The sequence below is a fragment of the Sabethes cyaneus genome, chromosome 3, assembly GCF_943734655.1.
Source record: "Sabethes cyaneus chromosome 3, idSabCyanKW18_F2, whole genome shotgun sequence".
In the NCBI taxonomy this organism is placed as follows: Eukaryota; Metazoa; Arthropoda; class Insecta; order Diptera; family Culicidae; genus Sabethes; species Sabethes cyaneus.
This window is the reverse complement of record NC_071355.1, coordinates 66,860,080-66,885,590: the sequence shown is the minus strand read 5'-3', so window position 1 is coordinate 66,885,590 and position 25,511 is coordinate 66,860,080. Positions and strand designations below refer to the sequence as shown.

The 25,511-nt window shown below is 43.0% G+C and overlaps 1 protein-coding gene across 2 annotated transcripts in view; it reads left to right on the top strand.

Annotated features, from left to right (window-relative positions):
* Positions 1–25,511, top strand: part of LOC128743883 (furin-like protease 2) — an 803,052-nt gene that overhangs the window by 607,460 nt on the left and 170,081 nt on the right. Inside the window, exons 3-4 of one of the 2 annotated variants that reach the window (XM_053840572.1) lie at positions 8,063–8,167; positions 8,515–8,697. In XM_053840572.1, coding sequence (XP_053696547.1) covers positions 8,063–8,167; positions 8,515–8,697 — 288 coding nt within the window. Of the gene's footprint in view, positions 1–8,062; positions 8,168–8,514; positions 8,707–25,511 lie in introns of both variants that reach the window. The other variant, XM_053840570.1, reaches the window with a different exon arrangement.

The window sequence follows — 25,511 nt, the reverse complement described above, 5'->3', positions numbered from 1 at the left end:
GGTTCTTCGTGGCATGAATCCTGTTTATTACCAAATGGTATGAACTGTTGGTTAGAAAATAACAGGGATGGTGCCAATGGTGAAAATAGCATAAACGCATAGGGTAGAGACCTTGCTTGAATGGTTTCGATCCTGCTTGATCAAACAGATGTATATGGGCTGTAAATAACATAAACAACTTCAAGAATTAAACGAAGAAAATAGGATGTTCACAAGCCATGTGGATCATTTTACTCTTCAGCTATTCTTTTGATGAACCCGAAGTAATGGTTCCTAAAAGACATATGAGAGTCCAAAAGTAATCCTAGGACTTTGATTGTTGTTACTTCATAAAGTGGTGCACTCGAAATAGTATAGATCAAAAAATTTGGATTCTTTCTTCATGAAAAAGAACACAGATAGCACATAGCAGATTTTGTAACAACTTGTTACCGTACCTGTATCGCCGCCACCCGTTGCCGTGTACATCCAGGACGCATTGCCTGCAGCTACGAGGGAGTCCCTGAGCCACCCGACCAAGCCACACATCTTTATGGTTCCTGTTAACATAATCGTTCGGCTTCTCTTGATCGTTTCTGAGAAAACAGAACCATCTTGGCGCTTCGTTCACCGTTGGTGACGGGATCTCCCGACAACCACTCCCAGACAAGTACGGTGCCATTTTCAACGTGACTCCTCCTGATCTTTCGAACGCTGCCAGCTCGTCTCAACTATGTCCTGGACGATCCTCACCTAAAGGTCATATGAGTCGCATTGAAGCTGACATTATAGAAATCCTCGAGTTCCGGTCCGCGTCGTGTTGTGTTGCAGTCGTGTTGTTTTTCTCGCATACAGCTCGGAATCTCCAAGTGCAAGGAGTACGTTTTTGGAATTATCAACATACACCAATGACGCGGATGGAATAAGAGCGTACTCTCAGAATGTGCGAGGTTCAAGGACTAAAGTAGACGACCTAAGCAAAGCTATGGGTGTAAACGTTCTTTTGAGAACTCGACCCGTCTTTATCGACAAACTTCGCAGCCGGTTATTAGAGTATAAGACAATTACGAGGCTAGTGCAACGATACTACTGACTCTGTACAGCAGCACCTCCCAGCCTAGATTCGAATATATGACGACTGGCCTGTTAGGCCAGCATCGTACCCCAAAACTAACTGGACGGGTAGACGACCTGTTCCTTGCATTTAATGACATTTCATGCATTTAATCAGCTATGATCTAATCATGGTAACTGAAACCGGATTAGACGGCTACATCAATTCCCTTCAGCTGTTTGATCTCCTTCAACGTTTATCGATGTGATCATAACTCGTATAATAGTCACAAGGAATGCCGTTGCTCAACAGCTCCATAGTTCAATTGTAGATCTAAACCATGGAAGTTGTTTCGAACAAGTCTGCGTTTCTGCTGTTATCAGAGGTACGAAGTTTTTGTTTGTAGCAGTTTACATCCCTCCCGATAGAAGCAAGGTAGTCAGGCACAGACGAGCATATCCTCTCGACGGTAACCGTAAGCTGGATAGTTCCCTCTACAAATCATATGTACTACGGGGGCAATTTAGATTGCGAAATAATCCTAAAAGCTTTTGGACATTCCTAAACTTTTAAAGGAAAAGCTAGTCCATTTCTTCCAGAGTGATTTTGGGCGGAACGGAATCCTCCACAGTTACCGAATTTTGTGAACTGTTTGCCGATCATATTTTTCTGTTTTCGCGAGTGGCTGTACTACACAAGCTGATGCTGAAATAGCTGCGACGGATGCCTGATGGTGCTGTTGGTCTGAATGTTTTTGACATCACGCCAGATATGGTTATTGCTGATGCCAAGATTTTTAAAAACTCCTACTCACCTGGTCCCGATGGAATTCAATTGGTTGGTCAATGGTTTGATGGTTGCTGCGCTACTGCTCTTGCCCTGCCTTCAGTCGGTTTTTAAACAAATCGTTTGAGCAGCAGAAGTTTCCTACGCTGTGAAAACAGTTCTATAAGTTTTCCGTATTCAAGAAGGGAGGAAAACGAGACGTAAGGAACTACAGAAGCATCACAAGTTTTTCTACTTTAAGCCTGTTAATTCCGATCAGCTCCAAAAACTATATTTCAGTAGACCAACATAGTTTTATGCCTGGTCGTTCTGTGTCGACTAACTTGATTGAATTCACAAGTACCTGCATCATGCTGTGTACACAGATATTAAGGCCGCGTTCGACAAAGTAGATCGTAAAAAATCTTCTACAAGCTCTCCATACTGGGTGTATCTGATAGACTGACTTCATAGTAGAGCCTCTATCTCAGAGACCGTACTTTACCTATCAAGCTAGATTCCACAGTTGCACGTACATTCACGTGCATCACGGGCCTTTGCTTTTCGCCTTGTTCTTTAACGACATTGCTATTCTGATAGTTTCCCGATACTGATAAATGCCGACGATCTAAAGATTTATCTAGTTATGAAATCTGTCGACGATTCCCACCGATTTCAAACACTGCAGGACACCTTCGCTGATTGATGTGAAGGTCCCCATACTCGTATGGACATGTTGGCCGAAAATGTTGGTGAATTCAGGTTCAGCCAGCACGCTCGGCTGTGTGTGAGTGCCACGAACCATGCCGGTAAAAGAAAATGTTGGGCTCAGCGCTCAACTGGAATGACCCGTCGTCATTTTGTTCACTTACAACCCAACAACATATGCGTACGTGTATGGGAGCCTTAGCAGAAACAAGCTAACAATAAGCATCGCCAAATGTGTGGTTATAACATTACATCGTTGGAATGTGCCAATCTCATTTGAATACCAGATAAACGGAGCTGTTCTCGAACGCATCGATCAGATTAATGATCTTGGAGCTCTGTTGGATAACAAGCTCACGTTCAACCAACAGTATACTGCTGTAATCTCTAGACCCTCGCAGAAACTGGGACGTATTACCAAAATCGCTCGTGACTTTGAAGATCCGCATTACTTCAAAACATTGTACTGCGCATTAGTGCGACCGATGCTTGAAAACGCTTGTATTATCTGAGAGCCTCATAACTTGTGTTGGACAGCTGGAATAGAACGTATTCAACGAAGATTTTATCCGTTTCGCACTAAGATATTTATTATGGTGTCTACCTAATAATCTTCTCTGCTACGAAGATCGATGTCAGCTTTTATATTTGGATGCACTAGAAAGTCGTCGGAGGATTCAACAAGCGACTTTTGTTGCCAATCTTCACAAGAATTAACTTGATTCCCCAATTTTGCTGTCTCGAATTGATTTTCAAGTTTCACGTAGACAGCTTCGTTCATCGAGTTTAGTGACAACTAGATTCCATCGATCCATGTACGGATTTTATAAACCACTGACGTCATGCACTCGCACCTCCACGCAGGTCAAAGACTTTAATTGACATCGAAAATGTTACCTCACGCGCTTTCAGTACCAGAATAAAGTCCAGGATGCTGCAGTTTTAGATTTAATTTTCATGTAGATAATGTTGATTGTCAGATGAATTACACTCCAGTACTTTTTACACGGTTTGTTTTTCTCGATTACTCAAGAACGGGGCAACTTAGACACCATTCATGTATTTCTCAATACATTTGGGAGAGGCCCGACATTCGTCACGTATTTTCGAAATGGTCCCTAAGTTACACCGTTCTTGAGTATTCGAGAAAAACAAACCGTGTAAAAAAAGACTTAAGTGTAACTAATATACAATATACAACAGTAATGGCCTCAGATTGCTCCTTTGTGGTACTCCCAAGCAGTTTATGAAACATTTCGGCTGGTAAATGGATGAATAACAAGTACCTGTAGGCAATAGACCCCGTAGTCTCAGCCTCTTAGCCAGCAAATTCTATCCCTATGTCCACGTGGAACCCGCTGGGATACGAATAACCTTAGTGCGTATTGGGGAACCAACCCCAGTGAAAGCTAAGGCCGTATGGTAACAAATAAGGAGATACTCATGCTTCCGCTGAGGGTTAGTAAAAGGAATAGTCTTGCCAGCCGTGTGCGCCTCTATCTAAATTAGGGGCGGCTCATGAAGGTGATTCTACTGCACGGTGGATCGTCGTTTTTTTACCAAATACGCGACTGTATCCCAGTTTAGGGGAGGCGTACAACAGCGACTGATCCGGAGCGTACGGCTGATTTATAAAACACTGTGTCTCACCAGCTATACCCAAGAGGCCAGACCTGTCTGGTTAGGATCGCAGCTCTAGTAAGGCGGCATGCTTAAAAAATTAGGAAATGATCTAGAACCCAGGTGAACAAAACAAGGGCAACAATTATTGGAAACACGGTACTTGAAATGCCAAGACTCTACTTGAGGTCCCGAGTATCCTGGCAGGAGTGCTGCAGAAGACGAAGTTCGAGGTTACAGTCATTCAGGTGCGATGGACGAAGACGGGAGTCCGCGAGTTCAGTGCAGTAGATCCCATTGCGGGCACGACATTCAAGCATCGTATCTATACTATAGTTCTATAGTGGCGGCAATAAAGCCGAATATGGGGTCGGATTCGTATCATATGGAGAACAAAGACATTAAATTTTCTTCTTCTACCAGCATAGAGCCGGGGTGGCTCTTGCCGTATCAAGAATTCCTTTGCACTGTACTCGGTCCGGGGCTACTCGTCGTATACTTGTGACGTGACCGGCCTACCGTGGAATCCCAACTTTCGCCAAGTGTACGATGGGAATCTGTCCAAGTAGTGCACGCAACTCATACCCCGGTTCATACCCTTACGCTACACTTCGCTATCCGTTTTTACTCCGCCAAAAATAGTCCGAAAAATCTTTCTTTCAAATACGGCAAGTTGCGTTCGGCAATATGTCTTTCATAAGCAAAGTTACTGTCTCAAATCCATATCCGTAGCATTTTATACATAGGCTGCGTATGATCAAAACGCCTTGCATTGCAGAGGGAAAAATAAGCTCGACTTCCAGCTTAAACGCGCCGTTGGATCGCTTTACTCATATTATTGTCGGCGGTGACCAGAGATCTCAAATATATGAACTCATCAACCACTTCCAATTCATCGCCGTGAATAGTCACTGTCCGTGGAAGACGCACGTTGTTTTCTCTGGAGCCTCTTCCTACCATATATTTGGTTTTCGACGCATTGATTATTAACCCAATCCTCTTAGCCTCCAATCTTAGTCAGGCGTAGATTGCCTTCGCCATTCCACGGTTTCTAGTAATGATGTCGAGGTCGTTAACGAAGACTAGAAGCTGGCTACTCTTGCTGAAGATCGTTCCTCTCGTTTCTATGCTCGCTCGCCGGATCACTCCTTCAACTCCTTCACTCCTTCAGCCGCGTCAGTTTGTCCGGAAAACCGTACTCAAAACAAACTTTGGGAGAGCACCTTGTGCGGCGTTGACCAGTGTAATGCGCGAACCAGGGAACTGTTGAACAACGGCAATCAATACGCCACCAAAACTAGTTTTGTCACTATTCTTCGAGCTTCAATCACAACGATACACGTTGAAGGTGGATCCAAACAGCTGAAGGGAATCGATGCAGCCATCCAAGCCGATTTCAGTTAGCGTGATTACATCATAGTTGCAGTCATTAGATGCAAGGAATCTAGGAATCTACTTTAGTCCTTGAACCTCGCACATTCTGATAGCATACCCAAATACCATCCGCGTCATAGGCGTGTGAAGTAAGCTCCGAACCAGAACTCCCAGCACGTGGAAATTCCAAGCTGGAAGAAATGCTCGGATTACAATTGCACCTGGCTGCATAACTGGGTGCGTATGGAGAGTGTCCAGGACATGACATGAAGATAATCATCGGGAACACAAATGCACAGGCATCCTTCCTCAAAAGACAATTATGTGACGCGAATGAACATCTCTGCAACCAGAAAAATGGCTATCTGTAGTACCAATTTTGCACGACAGAACATTGGAACATCCCTAATGGAGAGGCCTGTTCTCAGATCAACCACATTCCGGTTGATGGTCGACAAATTCCGGATGTCGCAGACGTCCGGTCCTTCCGGGGACCAAACGTCGATTCGGACCACACACCACGCACCCAATTGTCCAACGTATTCAATTCGAGACCAACAAGGAAACTCTCGGAAAACTGATAAGCGGTTCGGTGAATAACTTGAAATCCACGATGCGATTAGTACTATAGCACAAGAAGTCTTGGGTACTACATACTACTGTTGTAGCCACTTCCAGTGGGTAGTTCGACGCAGAGTGCCTGACGAGAAGAATCAATTACATGTTAGCTGCAACTATGACACGCCAGAGCAGAGAGAGATACCGAGATGCTGGAGCTGCCGAAACGAGAATTTTAAATTTATAATAGGACAGATGTACAAGTAACTAACTAGACAAAGCTGCCCCAATTTCGATCGGGCATTCAGCTAGTACTAATATTCATACCTAGTAGACATGCAAAACAGCCTTTTAGTTGGCTTTAAGGTAAGACGCTGGTCTATTAATCCAGTCGTCGTATGTTTGAATCTCGGCTGAAAAAGGATATTAGACTCAATAGATCCGTAGCACTAGCCAGAGCAATTGCAACGCAATTGTCTTGTACTTTAACAGAAATGCGCGATGACCAATGTCGCTCGTCTTTAAACGAGTCTTTTGGGATTGACGGGCTTCCAAGAAGTTTCTTCCCAATTGTAGAATCCCACACTTCGCTTCTATTCGACTTTAAATGCAAACATGTGGCATGCAGGTAGCGCCATTTTATTGTTTAATTCACCAGATAATTAAATCACCAAATTATTAGTATAGATGTCTAATCAGTCTACGCTAAACAACCCGCATATTAAAATGCTAAATAATAATTCGATACACAACGCTTGATTGTAGCTGAACAACAGCGCACAGCAACAAGCGTCACGATATTAAAATAGAATTGAAAATAACAACAAATTATTATCTTCGATAAACAACATCCGTTCGGCCGAGCTTGCTGTAAGTGTCAATCAACGGCCACCGTTACTCGATACCGTCGTTCTGTATGGTGCACGCAGTCAATTGCCATGGGACGACATATTCGATTATAATTTGTATCATGCTTTCGATGAACTCATTCGGATGCAGAAAACCGGCGACAAACAGAATTAAATTAAACTCCATTTCAAATTCACAGCCTAATGAAAAGTCACTGACATATTCATGAGTTTACATTCAAACCGCAGCATCGTGCATATAAATGATTTTATTATCGGGCTATGCAAAAACCGAAAAAAAAACATAATTCTGCATGGAGTGCGGTAGCGTCCTGCAAAACCGACAACGGCCAACCAATTTCGGAACAATCGAAATCGAACTTAAATTACTGAGCCCTTCGAAATACACACATCACACATACACTCCCATCCGCACTCATGGGCTTGTCGTGCTGTTAATAAATATCACACCACTTTCAATCAAATTATGACTGCCACGGTTGAATAATTCATGTCACGAGAGTAGAATCGGCCGGGTTCACCTGTTCCGTTCCGCAGCGGATGCACCATCGCGTGCTACAACAGCCGGGCCAATAATGGTTCAATCATAACATCACGTTGCTAAAATTAGCCGAAAACTCGTCGCACAAAGAATGGAAAATACTCCATGCGTAAATTAATATTTCCGAGAGAAACGTTCTTCATTAGAAGCCAGTTCGAAACTATGGAAATTGAACAGAACAATGTAGAAATTTAATTCAATTATCTTTGACAGCTTTCGATTTTCGATAGAAAATGGTGCGCAGAGAGATTGTGCGAAACTTGAAATTTCCACATTATGCGGTCACACATTTTCAGTCCGTTCCAATATCTCATTTACATAAAGATTAAAATTTCCCCCTCCGGGGCCCAGCTGTTTCCCACTTCTTTTTTTTTCCAATCGCCAATCGCGAACACTTCGATCCGGAAATTACGAATAATGAATAAAAACATCAGCTTCAAAACGGGAAGCTGTTTTCCCATCCCGTCCTGTTCCCTTTTTTTGTGTGTGCTGCTACTCTACATTTCAGTTTGTCGTTTTCCACAGGATGCTAGCTAAGCTTCGCTTTCTAATGTTTTTTTTTCTCGTTCTCTTTCTCTTTGCTATCTTTTTCAGATCGGTCCACTGAAAGGATATTATTTATTTCACCATAGTCACGTTAGAAAGCGGTCCCTAGATAGGAGCGAAGCTCACCACAACGCACTCAATGTCGAACCGGAGGTAAGTTTTATTTTCCAGCTTAACTCTGCTCAAACTGCCGAGCCATTTTCCCGGAAGAAACGGAAGTAGAATCATTTTTGTGAAATTACGGGGAAGTGTTTTTGTTTGCGCACCCCTTGAAGGTTGAAGCTTCTATTGAGAAACGAACTTGTCATTCGATTTTCCACTCATTTTTTCTCCAATTTTCCGTTTCATGATCGGTTTGCTATTCAAATTTAGCTCCGAATGACTTCCAGCTTATCCGTTTCCGGGCACGTTCACCGTGAAAGTATTATCCCGCAGTGGCTCGGCGGCTAGTCGCACCTGTTTTCCGCCGTTTTCTAATTTTTCCTCGCCGTTCCAAACAGGTTCGATGGATGCAGCAGCAGCACGAAAAGATCCGCAGGAAGCGCGACTATTCGACGTTCGATGCGGATTTCGTGCGCTTTCCGGACCCGCGCTCGATCGCCCCGGCCAGTCGGGTCGGCTATCGGGACACCGGAGCGCACAACATCTTTCCGGATCCGCTCTTTAAGGAGCAGTGGTACCTGGTGAGTAGAGTATGTGTTGCATTTTTGTTTTTTTACCTCTCGGGAACAAGAAAAATGACGTGCCGGGTCTGTCGCGCACGAGCTTTGATGCTTCCGTAGAGTTGGACTGCTGCTTTTTGCGCTTGAGAAGCCAAGTAAATCGGTGGTGGTGTAGGTACTTGCTGTATGTATTTATAGATCGATTTTGGTAATGGTGTTGGTATTCTAAATGAGGAAGGTCACTCTTTCCGGCATACCAACTTGAACCGAGGCTTTTGGAAGATAAATTGCAGTGTAGGATGTTGCTAATTTTGAAAAGATTTAGACAGTCTTTTTCAGTGCATGATTTAATCGAGAAATATTGAAAGCCCATCTTGCTCGATATAGTTCAACTACAGTGAGTTACTTTTTTGATCTTGCGGTTATGTCGTTACATTTCTATAACATTTATATATTCGCACGAATTGCTTGGTTATTAAATACTATTGAATCGAGTTGGGATTTTTATTTGTGCATAATCTTAATTTAAACAGACTTCGATTGTAGAGCCTCAGCGCTCCATTTGAAATTGTTTGCAATGGACTATAGGAAAAATTTGTTCAGAACATATTTCTTTACATTTTGGTACCAACAACGCTATATTCTGGTCATGCGTTCATAGTTTGTTCAAATAAAAAACTCAGAAAAATTGCATTCAAAATTATTTCGAAAATTTTGGCCAGTTTTGCTTTTGAAAGTCATCTAGAGAGAAGAAAATGATTTACATAATTTTGTTTGTGAGTAATTTACATACCTTATTTGAATTTTCTAATATACATGATATACAATGGACATGAAAAATAATAAAAAATTTTCTTACTATTTCTTACCTGGGGCTCCAGGTAATTATTTTTACATAAAAATCAAAACTTGAGCTTCTTTTGTTTGAGTTCTATCATGAAAAAATAGTCATTAGATTGGTCGCATCGTTTTTACGGTATTGCCCATTAGAGGGTTACGAAACCAGAATTAATAGTAATGAATTAGTAATGGCGAATTTGCAGTATTGCAAATTTAAAATCAAAGAAGAAAAAACTTTTCAAAACCGTTATCATAATCATAAAATGTCTATTATCTCAAAACCTTCCTCGCCGATTTGCCTTCTTTGTTTTTAAAGATAGCTTTAATTATGGCTAAAATCTGGTGAAAAGCTATCCAAGTCCAAGTCCAAGATCAAATCTGGTTCCAAGTCCAAATTCAAGTTCAAGTCCAAGTTCCTTCCCACGTCCAAGTCCAAGTCCAAGTCACTGTATAAGTCCAAATCTAAGTCCTAGTCCAAGTTCAAGTTCAAGACTAAGTCCAAGTTCAAATTCAAATTCAAGTTCAAGTTCAAGTCCAAGTCCAAGTCCAAGTCCAAGTCCAAGTCCAAGTCCAAGTCCAAGTCCAAGTCCAAGTCCAAGTCCAAGTCCAAGTCCAAGTCCAAGTCCAAGTCCAAGTCCAAGTCCAAGTCCAAGTCCAAGTCCAAGTCCAAGTCCAAGTCCAAGTCCAAGTCCAAGTCCAAGTCCAAGTCCAAGTCCAAGTCCAAGTCCAAGTCCAAGTCCAAGTCCAAGTCCAAGTCCAAGTCCAAGTCCTTGCTCAATTTCAAGTTCTGGATCAAGTTCAAATTCAAGTTCAAGTCCAAGTCCCTGCCCACGTTCAAGTCCCTGCCCACGTTCAAGTCCAAGTCCTCAACCTAGTCTAAGTCCAAGTGCAAGCCTAAGTCCAAATTCAAGTTCAAGTCCAAGTCCCTGCCCACGTCCAAGTCCAAGTCCAAGTCACTGTACAAGTCCAAATCTAAGTCCTAGTCTAAGTTCAAGTTCAAGACCAAGTCCAAGTTCAAATTCAAGTTCAAGGCCAAGTCCAAGTCCAAGTCCAAGTCCAATACCAATTCCAAGTCCAAAGCCAAGTCCAAGTCCAAGTCCAAGTTTAAGTCCAAGTCCAAGTCCAAGTCCAAGTCCAAGTCCAAGTGCAAGTCCAAGTATAAGTCCCAATCCAAGTCCAAGTTCAAGTCAAGTTCAAGTTCAAGTCCAAGTCCTTGTTCAATTCCAAGTCCTGGATCAAGTTAGAGTCCAAATTCAAGTTCAAGTCCAAATCCCTGCCCACGTTCAAGTTCAAGAACAAGTCCAAGTCCTCAACCTAGTCCAAGTCCAAGGGCAAGTCTAAGTCCACGTTCTATTTCAAGTCCAAGTACAAGTACAAGTACAAGTTCAAGTTCAAGTTCAAGTTCAAGACCAAGTCCAAGTTTAAATTCAAGTTCAAATTCAAGTCCAAGTCCAAGTCCAAGTCAAATACCAATTCCAAGTCCAAAAACAAGTCCAAGTCCAAGGTTATGTCAGGTTCCAAGTCCAAGTTCAAGTTCATGTCCAAGTCCAAGTCCAAGTCCAAGTCTAAGTCCAAGTCCTTGTCTAAGTCCAAGTCCAAGTCCAAGTTTAAGTCCAAGTCCAAGACCAAATCAAAGTCCAAGTCCAAGTCCCTGTCCGAGTCAAAATCCAAGTCCAAGTCCGAATCCAAGTTCAAGTTCAAATCCAGTCTAAATCCAAGTCTAAGTCCAAGTCCAAGTCCAAGTCCAGGTCCAAGTCCAGGTCCAAGTCCAAGTCCAAGTCCAAGTCCAAGTCCAAGTCCAAGTCCAAGTCCAAGTCCAAGTCCAAGTCCAAGTCCAAGTCCAAGTCCAAGTCCAAGTCCAAGTCCAAGTCCAAGTCCAAGTCCAAGTCCAAGTCCAAGTCCAAGTCCAAGTCCAAGTCCAAGTCCAAGTCCAAGACCAAGTTCAAGTGTAAGTCCCAGTGCAAGTCCAAGTATAAGTCCCAATCCAAGTCCAAGTTCAAGTCAGGTTCAAGTTCAAGTCCAAGTCCTTGCTCAATTTCAAGTTCTGGATCAAGTTCAAATTCAAGTTCAAGTCCAAGTCCCTGCCCACGTTCAAGTCCCTGCCCACGTTCAAGTCCAAGTCCTCAACCTAGTCTAAGTCCAAGTGCAAGCCTAAGTCCAAATTCAAGTTCAAGTCCAAGTCCCTGCCCACGTCCAAGTCCAAGTCCAAGTCACTGTACAAGTCCAAATCTAAGTCCTAGTCTAAGTTCAAGTTCAAGACCAAGTCCAAGTTCAAATTCAAGTTCAAGGCCAAGTCCAAGTCCAAGTCCAAGTCCAATACCAATTCCAAGTCCAAAGCCAAGTCCAAGTCCAAGTCCAAGTTTAAGTCCAAGTCCAAGTCCAAGTCCAAGTCCAAGTCCAAGTGCAAGTCCAAGTATAAGTCCCAATCCAAGTCCAAGTTCAAGTCAAGTTCAAGTTCAAGTCCAAGTCCTTGTTCAATTCCAAGTCCTGGATCAAGTTAGAGTCCAAATTCAAGTTCAAGTCCAAATCCCTGCCCACGTTCAAGTTCAAGAACAAGTCCAAGTCCTCAACCTAGTCCAAGTCCAAGGGCAAGTCTAAGTCCACGTTCTATTTCAAGTCCAAGTACAAGTACAAGTACAAGTTCAAGTTCAAGTTCAAGTTCAAGACCAAGTCCAAGTTTAAATTCAAGTTCAAATTCAAGTCCAAGTCCAAGTCCAAGTCAAATACCAATTCCAAGTCCAAAAACAAGTCCAAGTCCAAGGTTATGTCAGGTTCCAAGTCCAAGTTCAAGTTCATGTCCAAGTCCAAGTCCAAGTCCAAGTCTAAGTCCAAGTCCTTGTCTAAGTCCAAGTCCAAGTCCAAGTCCAAGTTTAAGTCCAAGTCCAAGACCAAATCAAAGTCCAAGTCCAAGTCCCTGTCCGAGTCAAAATCCAAGTCCAAGTCCGAATCCAAGTTCAAGTTCAAATCCAGTCTAAATCCAAGTCTAAGTCCAAGTCCAAGTCCAAGTCCAGGTCCAAGTCCAGGTCCAAGTCCAAGTCCAAGTCCAAGTCCAAGTCCAAGTCCAAGTCCAAGTCCAAGTCCAAGTCCAAGTCCAAGTCCAAGTCCAAGTCCAAGTCCAAGTCCAAGTCCAAGTCCAAGTCCAAGACCAAGTTCAAGTGCAAGTCCAAGTGCAAGTCCAAGTCCTTGTTTAATTCCAAGTCCTAGATCTAGTTCAAGTCCAAATTCAAGTTCAAGTCCAAATCCCTGCCCACGTTCAAGTTCAAGCACAAGTCCAAATCCTCAACCTAGTCCAAGGGCAAGCCTAAGTCCACGTTCTAGTTCAAGTCCAAGTACAAGTTCAAGTCCAAGTCCAAGTCCAATACCAATTCCAAGTCCAAAAACAAGTCCAAGGTTATGTCAGGCTCCAATTCCAAGTCCAAGTCTAAGTCCAAGTCCAAGACCAAATCAAAGTCCAAGTCCAAGTCCCTATCCGAGTCAAAATCCAAGTCCAATCCCGAATCCAAGTCCAAGTTCAAATCCAGTCCAAATCCAAGTCCAAGTCCCAATCCAGGTCCAAGTCCAAGTTCAAGTCCAAGTCCAAGAAATCCAAGACCAAGTGCAAGTCCAAATGTAAGTCCAAGTACAAGTCCCAATCCAAGTCCAAGTTCAAGTCAGGTTCAAGTTCAAGTCCAAGTCCTTGTTCAATTTCAAGTTCTGGATCAAGTCCAAATTCAAGTTCAATTCCAAGTCCCTGCCCACGTTCAAGTCCAAGTCCTCAACCTAGTCCAAGTCCAAGTGCAAGCCTAAGTCCAAATTCAAGTTCAAGTCCAAGTCCCTGCCCACGTCCGAGTCCAAGTCCAAGTTTCTGTACAAGTCCAAATCTAAGTCCTAGTCTAAGTTCAAGTTCAAGACCAAGTTCAAGTTCAAATTCAAGTTCAAGTCCAAGTCCAATACCAATTCCAAGACCAAATTAAAGTCCAAGTCTAAGTCCCTGTCCAAGTCAAAATCCAAGTCAAAGTCCGAATCCAAGTCCAAGTTCAAATCCAGTCCAAATCCAACTCCAAGTCCAAGTCCAAGCCAAAGTTCAAGTCCAATACTAAGTCCGAGTCCAAAATCCAAATCCAAGTCCAAGTCCAAAACCATGTCCACGTTCAAATCCAAGTCCAAGTACAAGTACAAGTTCAAGTCCAAGTCCTTGTTCAATACCAAGTCCTAGATCAAGTCCAAGTCCAAAACCAAGTTCAAGTCCAAAACCAAGTCCAAGTCCAAGTTCAAGTCCAAGTCCAAATCGAAGTGAATGTTTGCTGGTATGGTACGATCGAAAACCTTCTGGCATACAGATTCATCGAACTTACATTTTAACAAAACATACCCGAGAATCCGGGTCTACTTCAATGATTACTACTCGTAGTTTCAAACGGCTGTCCTGCGCGCTTAGTAAGAAATGCATTTCCCTAAAGGCTACATCTAAGATAGCCCCATAACAGGGATAGGAGACCACGGGATAGAAACTAACAGAGCAAAACAACGAACTTATTTTATGGCAACGATGACTGTGGAATAGGACTCTTGCTTAGGGCTTCACAAACCACGCATTGGCTGCGCTAATTTAATACGACCCAATCTGATTGTCACCTTCTGATTGGCAAGATGCCCCTGTGCATTGTGTGGAACAGATCCAGCGGTGGAAGACGGAGATTCAACACGCCAAGTAGAAGACCTAACTGTGAAGATCGTCGTCGTTGTCATTAGCCGTGGTGGTTCGTGCTGTTTCAAGCACTCGTCTCCATTCAATTAAATTTGGGCCACTAGTCGCCAATTTCCCAGATGTTCCCCAGATGTCGAAAGCCCTATTTCGACCTTGTCGAGCCATCTTGCACGAACCGTTTACGTCGCACTATCGTCTGTCATCCTTACGACTTGCCCGGTCTACCGTAACATACCAGCTTTCGCCAGATGTACGATGAGAATCTCTCTCAGCAGTGCCTGTAGCTCGTAATGAATGCGCCTCCGCCACTTCTGGCTTTCAGTTTGTACTTCGCCAAATATCATCCGTAGCACCTTCCGCTCAAACACGGCAAGGGCGCGTAAGTCCTCCTTGAGCAGCGTCACACCTTCAAGTTCATAACGAACTGCCGCTTTAAAATAAGGTTTTTCTACATACTATAGTCAGCAGAATTTGGAATACGGAACAGCTACCGGAGAAGTGAACACATGGGACTGAATATCTGTTCAATCTACAAAAAGAGCGACAAGTTGTTCTGTGAGAACTGTTGAGCGATTACCGTTCTCAATGCCGACTACAATCAATGTGCTGTCCCAAGTCATTTTCCGTGAATACAAAGTTCCCCCGCACCATTTGTTCGTTGATTTCAAAGCCGCATACGATACCATTGACCGGAAAGAGCTATGAAAAATCGTGAACAAGAACAGTTTTTCCAGGAAGCTCATCAAACTGATTCAATCTACGTGCTGTGTTCGGATTTTGGGTGGATTATCAAGTTCATTCAAATCACACAGAGGGCTTCGTTAAGGTGATGGTCTCTCATGCCTGCTGTTCAACGTTACGCTACAAACTGTTATGAACTGAGCGGACGCAGGGCACGATCTTCAACAAAACTAGTCAATTCGACTGCTTTGCCGATAACATGCATATTATTAGCAGAACATCTGTGGCTAAACAGTACACCAGACTAAAGCGCGAAGCATAAAAGATTGGGTTAAGGGTAAATACGTCTAAAACAAAGTACATGCTGGGCAGCGGAACCGAGGTCGAACGACATCGCTTGGGCAGTAGTATATCGATCGACGGCGATGAGTTGTGGTAATCGACGAATTTGTCTACCTTGGCTCACTGGTAACGGCGGACAATGATACCAGCCGTGAGATTCGGAGGCGTAGTATCAGCGGAAGTCGTGCTTACTATGGGCTCCACAAGCAATTGTGGTCGAGCAGACTAAGTCCCCGTACAAAGTGCACCCTGTACAAGACGCTTATTAGACCGGTTGTTCTCTACGGGTATTAAACATGGGCAATGCTCGAGGAGGACTGCGAGTGCTCGGAGTCTTCGAACGACGAGTGCTAAGAACGATCTTCGGCGACGTACAGGAGAACGGAGTATGGAGGCGGAGGATGAACCATGAACTCGCACAGCTCTATGGCGAACCCAGTATCCAGAAGGTGGCTAAAGCTGGACGGATACGATGGGCAGGGCATGTTGCAAGAATGCCGGACAACTATCCTGCAAAGACGGTGTTCGCCTCAAATACGGTAGGAACCAGACGACCAGGAGCACAGCGAGCAAGATGGTTAGACCAGGTGGACCGAGATCCAACGAAGAGTACTTGGTGTCCGAGAAATTGGAGTGCGGTAGCTCAAACCGAGTGAACTGGAGAAACCTTGTTCAACAGGTTTTGTCTCAGGACGGCAAGCCATCCAAGTAAGGAAGTAAGATCTTAAAATTCATGCTGCGGTATACTGAAATATGGCAATGTAGAACGCCTTCAAACCATCTGGGTCAGCAGCACACACAAAGCAAAGAGTGAATGGAACCTAGTGAAAGATAAAGAGAAGGAGAGCTAAACGAAGCCCCTCTCGAGGACTCCTGAGATAGCGTTAAATCTGCCTTCAACAGCGCATCGGAAGATGCAATTGGGTTCGCTGAAAAGAGTGGATGGAACGACTAGTTGAACGAGGAATGCCAAAGGATGTTAAACGGGAGGAATACAGCGCGGGCGTCGAAGTTGTAACAGGGGACCCGTCAAAACATAGAACGATACAGACAGAAACGAAGATAGCAAACCCAGTTTTACCGGGATAAGACGCGACGCCTGATAGAAATAGAGTGCGTTCTCACGAAACACGTAAATTCTACAAGAAACTGATCGTAACTCGTTAAGGCTTTGAATGGTGCGAAGACGGAATACCAGGACAGCAGGGACATCAGTACAGCGGATAATGGCGATGTGCCGACCCCTATAATAGGTGAAGTGATCGAAGCCATCAAGCAGCTCAAGAACAACAAGGCAGCTGGCAAAGCTGGCATCGCAGCAGAACTTATCAAGATGGGTCCGATTAGATTGGCTACCTGCCGGCACCGGCTGATAGTCAGGATCCGGGCAACAGAACAGCTACCGGAGAAGTGGAAGGAGGGAGTAATATGACCAATATACCTACAAGAAGTGCGACAAGTTTGAATGTCAGAACTATTGAGCGATCACCATTCTCATAGTCGCTGCTAGCTAGTAGGTTCGTGGGAAGATATCAAGCCAGTATTGTGGACGGGCGATCGACAACGGACCAAATATTTGGTTTACGACAGGAATCCTCCAAAAGTGTCACGATTACCAAGTCCCTGCGATCCACCTTTTCATAGATTTCAAGGTCGCCTACGATGTAGTCGACTGTAAAGGGATATGGAAAATTATGGACAAATACGACATTCTCGGGAAGTGGACAAAAATGATTAAGGCCAAGATGGATGGTGTATAGAGCTGTGTGAGGATATCGGGTGCGTTATCAAGCCCACTTAAAACACGCAGGGGACTTTGACTAGGCGATGGTATTTTCTGCCTCCTATTCAGCATTGTGCTAGATGATGTTAAGAAATGTGCGGGTCTTAACACGCGGGGTACGATCTTTAATAAATCTAGCCAATTTATCTGTTTCGCTAATGATGTGAATACTATCTGAAGGACGTTCCAGGCGGTTGCTGAGTAGTGTACCAAGATGAAACGTAAAGCAGTGAAGGTTATATTGGTGGTGAATACGTCTAAAGCAAAGTACCTGTTAGCTGGAGGAACCGAGTGCGATCGAGCTCGCAGAGGCAATAGTGTTGCAATCGACGGGAGCGAGTTCAAAGTGGTGAACGCATTTCTATACTTCTGGTCGTTCTGACGTCAAATAACAACTGCAGCAGAGAAATACGCAGACGTATTCTTGCCGGAAGTCGCGCTTATTACGGAACCTAAGGTCTGGTAAGCTTTACCCCCGTACCAAACATAACGCTAATAAGATCTGTAGTCCTCTACGGACCCGAAGCGTGAAAAATGCTCGACAGGGACGTGGAAGCACCAGCTGTTTTTGAACGCGAGTACTTGGGGCCATCGTTGGCGGGGTATACGAGAACGGTGTATAGAAGAGAAGGATGAACCACGAGCTGACGCAGCTCTTTGGCGAACCCAGTACCCAGAAAGTTGCTAAAGATGTAAGGCTACAATGGAAGAGACATATTGAGAGAATGCCGGAAAACAACCCAGCAAAAATGGTGTTCGCAACGAGTGCGATTGGTACCGGATGCAAAGGTACGCAGTGTGCTCGATGGTTAGAGCAAGTGTAGCAAGACGTGGAAAGCGGACGTGGGCCGTCGAGAAATTGGAGACGGACAGCCTTGGACCGAGTGTGTTGGCGGAACATTGTTATGCACTGGCAGGATTCGAAATGCAGTGGTTCTCATTCTGATGATATTGTATCAGATAAATTTCCCAGCTTGCACCAACTCATATATCAATGTACGAAAACTATCGTAAATATCTCCTAACAAACTCGAAATCGTAACTAAAGCTGGATAAAGTGGGATCAAGTTGATTTTTTGTCGTATATAATGATAATGACTGACATACATACGATTTTCAGCACAAAATCGTAGAATAATACGGAGCGACTCGCGCTTAATCGGATATTATCGTATATAAATACTTATATAGTCGTAACGCTCAAAATTATTCGTAATCACGTATATCGCCTCCAAAATAGTACGGATATGCCAATTTTGTGCATGAAATACGATTTATTTAGCATGTATATCTGTACGTAATGCTGATTTTTACCTTTTTTATACATATGAAAATGCTAGCTGGGTTATTATATCTATTATATTATGCAAAACGGTTCATTGTACCACCAGAGTTGTTATTTTCAATACTTCATCACGTAAAATTTGTTTATCACAGTTCTGAAGCTGAATTGCTATCCAAATATTAAGCCTCTTTTTGAATCAATCCCCTCAAAACAGTGAAAGGTGGAATTCTCGCATGCCATCAGCTTTGTGTGCTGAAGGACTACATATCGAAGTCAGTGGACAAAGAAGCTATCTCATTTCTGTTCTCAACATGTTCATGAGTGGGTACGATTTGTGCTCCAGTGACACAATTGACGGAATCCAGAAACCGGCCAACTCTCACAGGCACAGCCAGTTTGATATCCTATCGTCAGTTTCCTATAAATTGGATGACAAGATAAACTTCTACAATGCCTGTCGGCCATTCGCCGAAGCAGCCTGGATGTATTATTCTTGTGTGGATTCGATAAAAACGTTTTCTTTTGCTGAAGTATTCTTATCACAAGCAGCTCTGTTTCAATGGAGAAACAAATAAAGCGAGGTGTATGGTGCTTTCTAAACCAACAGATTTCTTTTCTAAGGCAATTTTGTTTTTAGCACTCTGGAGGAATTTCCATCTGCCTAATGGAATGAATCTTCAGATAAGTTCAAGTGAATTGAACATTCTTTGAAACATGAAAATTTACAAATCAGTAATCAAACAAAACTACAATGTAAAAGAAAATAGCGAGTGGGGCTCTAAATTGATTGGCATTCCATTTTGGCAGAAACACAACTACGGTGAGTCTGAGTATCAAACGCAATGCAGCGAGGACAATTTCAATTAGAATTCTCCTACGACTCTGTCGTGAAGCAAACAATTTCAAAAATTGTAGATGAACCTAGCTCCGAGCTATCAATCTCATTACCCTAACCGAATTGCTACATTTCAAGCGCATCTCATATGAAACTTCCACATTGCTGTCTTGCCGGCGGCATCCTTTCGGTTCCCACTGTCAAACAGAACCCGGCGGAAAAGTTTCCAAAGCACACACACACTATCACCGTGGATACCTTCCGAAGGGCTACGTAAACGGATCCACCTCTCGAGCAGGAACAGCTCGGCGCACAACCGTTCCCCGGCGCTTGGCAAAGTGTTGTAATGATATCAGTGTACGATTCCGGCAGACGGCAGAACATAAATAATCGTATCAAACTTCTCGAGCGAGACCCTTCGTAACTCGACTCCATTCGCCAGCCAGTGAGACCCGGGCCGCTTCTTGTGTGCCATCATCATCATTTTCGCGAATGCTAAGTCAAATATTTTCCTTTCGGCGTGTGCGGAACACGATTATTGCGAAAGAGGGACGACAGTTGCCGACTTTACACTCATCACATATCGTTACGGCGGTTGGAGTGGGGACGGGATAGGCTTTCAGCAGCAACAGAGAGTTTTCTTTTACAAAAGGGAAAAAGAAACTACACCAAACTGAGTCACATCTCGTCAACAGGGAATACGGGGACGTCGACAGGGATGCGCCGGGTTTGGTTAGGACAAGTACGGTTTCTTTTTCCTTAAAACTTTGGGAACGGTACCAGGAAGGATTACCAACTGCTCGTGGATATTTTTTACTCTTCCCTGCAGTAAAAGTTGGAAAGCAAACCGTGTGGCATCGTTGTCTCATCAGTTAGACTTGCGAACAAGTGCGCGCGTCTCGTTTGTTGACTTTTTGCCGAATTGCGCCCGGTAAGTCCTCGCTGGAACCCGAGCCCGAATATGGCCCCACCGTGTAGATTTTGTGACTTGTTTGAGCTACGGCAAAGCAGTATTTACGTAGCGGGTAAAGATTCATTTTGCTAAGTTTACTTTTCGTATTTGTTTATATATTCCAGTAAAACGAGAGCAAAACCCTTACTTCGGAATGGCCCAAACATTTGTCAAAAAGCAAACCGAATCAAGCCCGTTTTATTCTCGCCGGAATGAAACCACATCAATTGCACTCCAGCGAAATAAAAAAAAAACTCGAAACATCAACAATAATCAACGATGATCGTTCGACCTCCAGAGAAAGAGGGGATTCTTTTATTGGGGGAAATCCTTTTCGCTTCGAGCAACACCTCGCATCGGTCATCGATAATGGCTCAATACGTTTTCCTGTGAACGATTTCGCTCTGAGCCTCCGGAAATATCGTTTTTCGAACCGGTCGTCCCATTACCGACAGTAAATCATCTTCATTCGAAGGAACCGCCTCTCCTCGTAAAGACCGGGTGAAAAAGGAAAGCACTTTTGCCGATTTATACATTTTTATGTTCCCTCCCATCAACGGCAGCAACGGCAGCAGCGTGCAGCAGCTAGATGGGAGGAAATCCTTTGGCTCGTTTGCATCGGATGTATTTTTTTCGCGCTGCTACGGCGCGGTGGGAGTGGGAGTTGGCCGGGTTTTATTTATTTTTATCATTTCATTTTTCCACTTCAGCACCCGGAGAAAACATAAATTCTATTTCGGTAATTTTCCTGCGGTTTATGCTTTCTCAGCTCTAGGATAGTAGCTAACATTGGAGCTTTTTATTATGGGAGGAAATGTAGGTTTATAACTGGATTCATTGCTCGAAAAGTAAGTGATTTTGAAGTGTTATTTCTAAATCCATAGCCTTAAAGTACCGTTTGAATTAATCGTCCCAAACCCATAACAAGAGAGTACAATTTTTATACAGGATGTAAAATCAATCAGGGATGACGGCATCGAAGCTGTAAATTTGCCAGCATTTAGTGGATTAGGCAGTATTGTATAAATTTTTAGGATCTAATTATGTAGTGTCCTGTAAAGAGTGAGCTAGTTGAAAAATTATGAAGCTTACTGTGTACCAATCTTGACAATTGACGTTAGTTGTTTCTGCTACTAGGTATACGAGTTGTTAAATTAAAACACACATTTATTGCATTAAAATAAAATACTCTATGTTATTCAAAGTATTTAGATATCTATACATATTACCTATCTCTCAGACAGTTTTAAGATGTCAGTCCAGAAGAACTATTCCTCTCTAGAATAAAACCATTCAATTCATCAAGCCATTTATCCACATTTTTGTATGAATTAATGCGCTGCTCAGCAAGTCCATGTTCGATCGATGTCCATGTTCCATCGGTTTTGCGGTTTGTGATGAAGCATTTAATGCAGTAAAATCACTTGATAGTATTTTCTTTTGTTGTCATCCAAAAGTGCTTGCAGTTCACTTGTTTTTGCACTTTTTCAGAGGTTTTTCACTCATGTCAAAATCGCCCTTTTTTGATTCACTCAAAGCACTGTGATTTTCCATAACTTGCAATTGATGCGATTCTGTACCAGTTTTCTTTAAATAGTACACTAAGAATATAACATTACGAAAACGAACGTTTGTTATACGAATTCATTTGCTATTTTCTATCACGAAGTAGATTCGTAAAACCAACTTGAATGTTTCGTACATATAAACGGCGGTGCATCCATAAGAAGTATTGTATTTAAAAAAATGCTTTGTATCATTTTACGAATGTTATAAAAACTCACGATAAAAATAGTATAATACCGACACCTATCGAAAAAAAAAACTGGCATTATCGGGAATCGAAGCTAGGCTGGTTTGTTATATTACCGTAAGAACAGCCGACGACGCCGCAAATCACAGAATAACGACGATTGCTTAAATATCAAGCGGGTCATAATTGCACAAGCATATTTTCTCTCACATACAATCTTCGCTACCCGATCTCGTCAATAATGATGCCAGAGAATAAACTTGCGTTTAACCCTTTATAAGGCAGTGGCAACTATATTGCCACCAACAAAAATGTTTTATTTTGCTTCTATAATTATATTGATGTCATTATAGACGCAAAACAAATATTTTTCGTTAGTGGCAATATAAATGCCACGGCCTTATACAGGGTTAATGCGTTCTGGTGCAAAATGTGTTACGAATATGTTCTCGTACCAAGTACCAATCATTCGTAATAACAACATTTGCGCTAGAAAATAAACCTGCGAATGTTTTTAAATGGTATGAATTTTTCAAAATCAGATACGAATATAGTTTTATAAATAGTTTTTCTAGAAAAATACAAAATAAGTTCCCAATGTAGCACCAAATCCATGCTGACCGCTAATTGTACTTTCCAAGCAGAAAAGTCGACAGATTCAAAGCTTTTCAAGCTTCATTTAAGGAGTACTACTCGTTTTATTTAGAGTCAAATGGTTTCGTTGGACGTCAAAACAAGGATGTTATCAATAATGCATTATAATAAGGATTACATTTGACCAAACCTCGTGATATTAGTCATGAGCTTGAAATGCGGTCAGGCATATATTAATATTTTTTAAAACGATGGTTCTACAATTGATGAAAAGATGGTAAGGGAAAGTAATGAAGGATTTTTTTTGGGAATGGAGGGGAAAGAGTGGAAAGGGAGGGGGTAATAGGTAGCTACGCTTATCAAGTTGTCGTTGTTACTCCTACCCTTTTTGACTAAAATCACGAGGTTTGGTCAAATTTTCACAGGAACGGGGCCAGACGAGCAGCGTTCACACGCAGTACCTTATAATTTGCAAGGGCTTGTATAGTGTCGTCGTCCCGCCAGTAAATACAAAGTTAGGTTAAACTTCTCGGTCGGTGGTTTCTACAGTAGGTGTAGAAAGAGGCACAATTTGTGTCTAAAAAAAGCCCAACCCATGTCGCTATCTTAATAAGGGGGGTTGTGCAGACTCCTTTTGTCCAGCGCCTCTGTGGTTCATAGGTACACGGGTACCATCGAGCCACATGCCCTGCCGGGTGTTGTGGGTTCGAATCCGGTTATAATCTCAGATTATAGCTTGGTTCGACCCATGCACCTTCCAGCATTGGACAAAAGGTAGAAGTCACAACGACAACTTGTTAAGCGTAGCTACCTATTACCCCCCCCCCCCCCCTTCCTTTCCACTCTTTCCCCTCCATTCCCAAAAAATTCTTCATTACTTTCCCTTACCGTCCCTTCAACAATTATAGAACCATCGTTTAAAAAAATATTGAGGATTACATTGGCAATTTGAGCTATCTGTTGGCCAATTCCGTTCTATATTATTCACCCGGTTTCATACTATGCAACTCTCTCTCTCTCTTTCTCTCTCTCTCTTTCTCTCTCTCTCTCTCTCTTTCTCTCTCTCTCTCTTTCTCTCTCTCTCTCTCTCTCTCGCTCTCGCTCTATCTCTAGACATTTATTTATTTTGTTTGTACCGACATATTGTTGTCCTAATGACAATCCACAAATAATCTTACGTGTAAGGTGAAAATGTAGTCCAACAGATACTTGCTTGAAAACTCGTTGTAGCCCGACAGTTAATAATTTTTTACTAAAGGTGGAGGAGCGTTTAGTGAAGAAGAATGGTAGACTGGATGATACTGCGAAACTTCGATGTGGGGTAAAAATATATTGCGTAGTTCGAAACTAGATGTGAGATTATCTAATGACACATTCCAGCGTTACCACACCCACAACCAGGGCTTGAAAAGGGATCGCAAGTTGAATGTGACTGCCGTGAATGCGAACTTTCCGCATTCAAACTCCGCTTTTTGAACGATCATTTGACTGTTTTTTCAATTCAGTCAAGCTGCCGCTTGCGCTGCTGCCGTCTTACAATTCATGCGGCATCTCTGCAAAAGCAAACAGTCGATCTCCCGTTTTGCTTTGCGCTTTGAGAATATAAACTGCAAACTGACTGGAAGCATACGGTGACGTATTTTTTCGTTTCTCTTTTTGTCTCCAAATCGGCTGCTCACAGTAATAGTTTGTCACCCGTACGTCGGTCCGACGCAAGCAAAATATTCGTTTGTATTGGACGGAGTCCGACCGACTTCTTCCATGCACATGTAGTGGTTGTTTTTTTTGTAGTATTGAATCATACGATTGTGCGGTTGCTTTTCGTAAGCGTGGTGACTGCCAGTCATTTGACTGTTTTGCAGTCATTCGCTGCTCCAAACGGTAAAGGCAACTTGATCGAAACGAAAATGTTAAAAAGCTTTAGAATCCGTTCATACTACTGCGTGCCATCGGCGTTTGACTGAGCAAACTGCCAGTTGTGTTATGCATAGCGTTCGTATTCCATCACTAAACGGACGGTGTGAACTTGAATGCGCGTTGGTGGGACTGCGGTAGAAAAAGAGGATCGGTTGAAGCCCTGCCCACAACACACAAATCAGTTCTTATTTAACCAAATCCCTGGCATGCAACTGCACAGCGAAGTCCTCTTTAGGCACCAATTTTGCAAGTTATTTGCCAGAACTTTGATGAAACAAGCTGCTAATTCTGTCCCGTAGCGCTGGAATGTGTCTAATATAGGGTGTCGTGTGCTGATAGTTTAATTGTCAAAACACTTGGGCGCAAACCGAGAGAGAGTGTGGGTTAGAGTCCCACTCAGCAATTGAACTACGCAATATATATTTTTGGCACCACATCGATGTTTCGCTGTGTCATCTAGCCTATCATTCTTACTCGCCAAACGCTCCTCCACCTTTAATAAAAAAGGGTTGAGAAGCCATGGACAATTGACCCTCGTCATCAGGATACCAGCTATAATGATTGGTTGGCACAAATTTCTCCTGGTTACTAGGCTGTCCAGTCCAGTTAGCATCAGGGGGCGCCTCGTATCTTGGTAGTTGAAGCGGGTTGTTCCATGGCAGGCGATGGAGGGCGAACCGAATGAATTTGCGTTACATTTTCTCTAACCGATCAACGCCGTTGAGATAATGGGAATTCCAGATCACCGATCCAGCGTCGAGCGGACAAGCGCGCAGTACAAATTCTTCAAGCAATGCATGTCGGTGAAGCTTTTCGCAGTTCTCATGATTAGGCCAGGACTGCGGAATTCTTTAGCATCGATGTAGCTGACGTGTTGCTAGCAGGTGAGCTGTGAGTCAAGGAGGACTCTCAGGTTCTTGATGCAGAGCTCGCTTTTAATAAATTCAAAAGTTAATGACAGCAAACGATTAAGAATTTCCTAAGCTACATTTTACTCTAATCAGATTACATAAATGTTGCAAACAGCCAGAGACATGAAATAGTTTCGAAAGATTGATAGCTTTGAACTACCCAGCAGCAGCAAACTTTGACTTCGTTTTTCTTGAAATCAGATTTTTGTCACTTGGTTCGGTCTGACTTAACACCGACCAAATAGATAGTTCTCT